General features: G+C 33.1%; 1 protein-coding gene across 1 annotated transcript in view; it reads right to left on the bottom strand.

Moving 5' to 3' along the window:
• The window catches only part of LOC106469984 (ADP-ribosylation factor-like protein 6-interacting protein 1), a 28,464-nt gene extending 27,105 nt beyond the window's left edge, over window positions 1-1,359 (bottom strand). Inside the window, exon 1 of the mRNA XM_013930503.2 lies at window positions 1,214-1,359. Within this exon, the coding sequence (XP_013785957.1) occupies window positions 1,214-1,275 (62 nt within the window). The 5' untranslated portion in view covers window positions 1,276-1,359. The remainder of the gene's footprint in view (window positions 1-1,213) is intronic.
• Between the last annotated feature and the right edge of the window lie 1,587 nt (window positions 1,360-2,946).

Below are 2,946 nucleotides of genomic sequence, written 5' to 3'. Positions count from 1 at the left end.
TTTCTTCTGCTGTTCTTGTATTGCTGCCATCAAATCTGCTAAGTCGTAGTTTCATTTGCCACTTCTCGTTTCCATTTTTTTTTCTTTTCCGTCCCACTCTCTGACACCAATTTGTTACGTCTCTGGTCATTTGTTAATTTTCCGTAGAAATTCTTTCCGAAGAACTTCAGCGATACAAGTCCTTTCTTAAATAAAACTAGTTTATTCTTTCTCAATTCAACTTTGCAGTACACTTAATTTCCACAATCACTTTAACTTAAACACATGCTAGAATTCACAACGATTCACACACTTTACTTACGGTCACTACCCTTTTCAGTGAATCAAGTATTACAATATGATGGTAGGTTTGTGTTCAGTAAGTCAGGTATTACAATATGATGGTAGATTTGTGTTCAGTAAGTCAGGTATTACAATATGATGGTAGATTTGTGTTCAGTAAATCAGGTATTACAGTATGATAAGAGATTCATGTTCAGTAAATCAGGTATTAGGGTATGATGGTAGATTTGGGTTCAGTAAGTCATGATGAGAAATTTATGATCAGTAATTCAGGTATTATAGTATTATGAGAGATTTGTGTTTAGTAAATCAGGTATAGTATTGTGACGACAGCGGAAGTCACGTGACAATGGTAACATGTAATGAGTATCTAGAAAGATCGAGGAACCTTTGAAACGTCCTAGTGTTTGCAAGACTTGTGCTCTTATAGTATATGAGCCGGCAAATAAAGTGACAGCAACAATTGAATTGCAGGCAGAGATGGAGACAGACAATTGAGTCAAGAGTCAATCATACTATAATATCTGATCTACTGAACACAAATATTTCATCATACTGTAGTACCAGATTCAATGAACACAATTTCCTCATCACAATGTAATGTTAAGAATTGTCTTAAAACCTTTTTCTCTGACTATGGATGAAGAATTGTTGGTAGTTGGTAAAATATCCACGAATAAAAATCAACATAATTAAAAACAGGCATACATTTAACAAATGTAGAACTGAAAAGTTACTCAAACAAAAAACAGAAAAATTTACACACTATAAAACAGATCTTTGTTGCAACTCAAACATCTTGGGCAAAATACAACAGTATGTTAAAACATAGAGTCATATAAATGTTAATATTCTTTACAGAAAAATTTTATTTGATAACTTATTCTTGTTTTTAAATGCACTAGTGAAATTCTTTTGGGGTGAAACTTACATACACATCATGGTAACAAGTCCAGCAAGAACTGCAGGATAGTAAGGCTGTTCCCATATCATTAATGAATGTAATGGTGTAAGTATTTCTCTCCAACATTCAAGTTTTTGTTTCACATCTTTCACTTTATCATCTCCACCCAAGAGATCCTATAAAATATATTTATTCTTTATATTTTTAGTGGACAAACAACAACTATTTGCAAATAAAATTACAATATATATTTCACTCAAAATAATGAATTTTTAAAACTTTTCAGGCTCAATGAATACATGGTTTGGCACTTCCGTTTGTAACAGACATTAGTTTGAAAAAAGAAAAAAAAAAAGAGAGAGAAACAAAAAAATGTGAAGTAAGCAGTAATTAGTAACAGTAACGAAAAGCAATCAATTGATTTTATTTCCAAGGGATAAGAAGGAAGAATAATTAAGAACATGAAAAAAAGACTCTACAAAAAAATACTGCATGTGGCAGTAGGGGTGTCATGCAAATCAAGGAGAGTAGGTTAGGGTGACACATCTTACAATAATTTGGGAACCACTGCTATAGGGTGACCAACTCTAATAGAAACACAATACTGTCTTAGAGTTGCATCTAAGTTTTCCTTATTCTATATGTGTGTCCTCTAATCATAATGCCTGCAGAGTTCAAGAAAACATCATATGGATTTGTGGATTCTAATTCCCTAACAATCTTAAAAAAAATTGTTTCTAAAACATGTCAAGAGATATCAATCTCTCCCAATATAATAACCCCTCGAAATTGAATCATCTCAACCTCTTCCAATATGATACCTGAAAACGTAGAACCATCTCAACCTCTCCCAATATGATAACACTTCGAAAATTGAATCATCTCAACCTCTTCTAATATGATACCTGAAAACGTAGAACCATCTCAACCTCTCCCAATATGATAATTTTCAGGTATCATATTAGAAGAGGTTGAGATGATTCAATTTTCGAAGTGTGTAGAACCATCTCAACCTCTCCCAATATGATAACCCCTCAAAACTTGGACCATCTCAACCTCTCCCAAAACGACAGCACCTCAGAACTTGAATCATCTCAACCTCTCCCAAAATGACAACACCTTTAAACTTAAGAATAATCCTGGTAGCTCTTCTCCAAACCCTCTCTAACTCAAAATCCTTTCTTAAGTAAGTTGGCTAAGCACATTATTTCAAAGAAAGTTTAAATAAACTAAAGTTAGTGGGTCTGGAAATGTGTGTAAACACTATCTTTTGTCTTTGTACATGTATGTTTTTAATTTTCCTCATTTTAAGACTTAGAATTGAGTTTGTTCTTTCATGATTTATTAAAATAAAAACATTATATTTTTCCAGGTCAACAATTAAATACAAAACTTTTTAGTTTAGAATGTGTGTGTGTGTGTGTGTGTGTGTTTTATTATCATTTCACAGTTCTGATGAATTACATAATGTATGTCACATCTTCTCCTAACATCAACTCATGATGTGTTGAACAAGATATTGTTACGACAGCGGAAGTCACGTGATGCTAGGAGCATGCTCGCTGGAGTGTCTAGAAGGATCATAACTTATTGAGGAACTTCAGGAATATTCCAGTATTTGCTAGATGCCCTCTTCTTTAGTATATAAGCCAGCGATAGAAAGATATGCAGACAGATTGAAGAAAAGATAATGGAGTCAAGTGAGCAGTAGGCATCGTAAGTAAAGTGTATGAATCGTTGTGATTTATAGTGTGTTATAA

Source organism: Limulus polyphemus, unplaced genomic scaffold (assembly GCF_000517525.1).
Source record: "Limulus polyphemus unplaced genomic scaffold, Limulus_polyphemus-2.1.2 Scaffold3757, whole genome shotgun sequence".
NCBI classification, from domain to species: Eukaryota; Metazoa; Arthropoda; class Merostomata; order Xiphosura; family Limulidae; genus Limulus; species Limulus polyphemus.
Note: the sequence above shows the minus strand (reverse complement) of the source record. Positions and strands in the feature narration are given on the sequence as shown.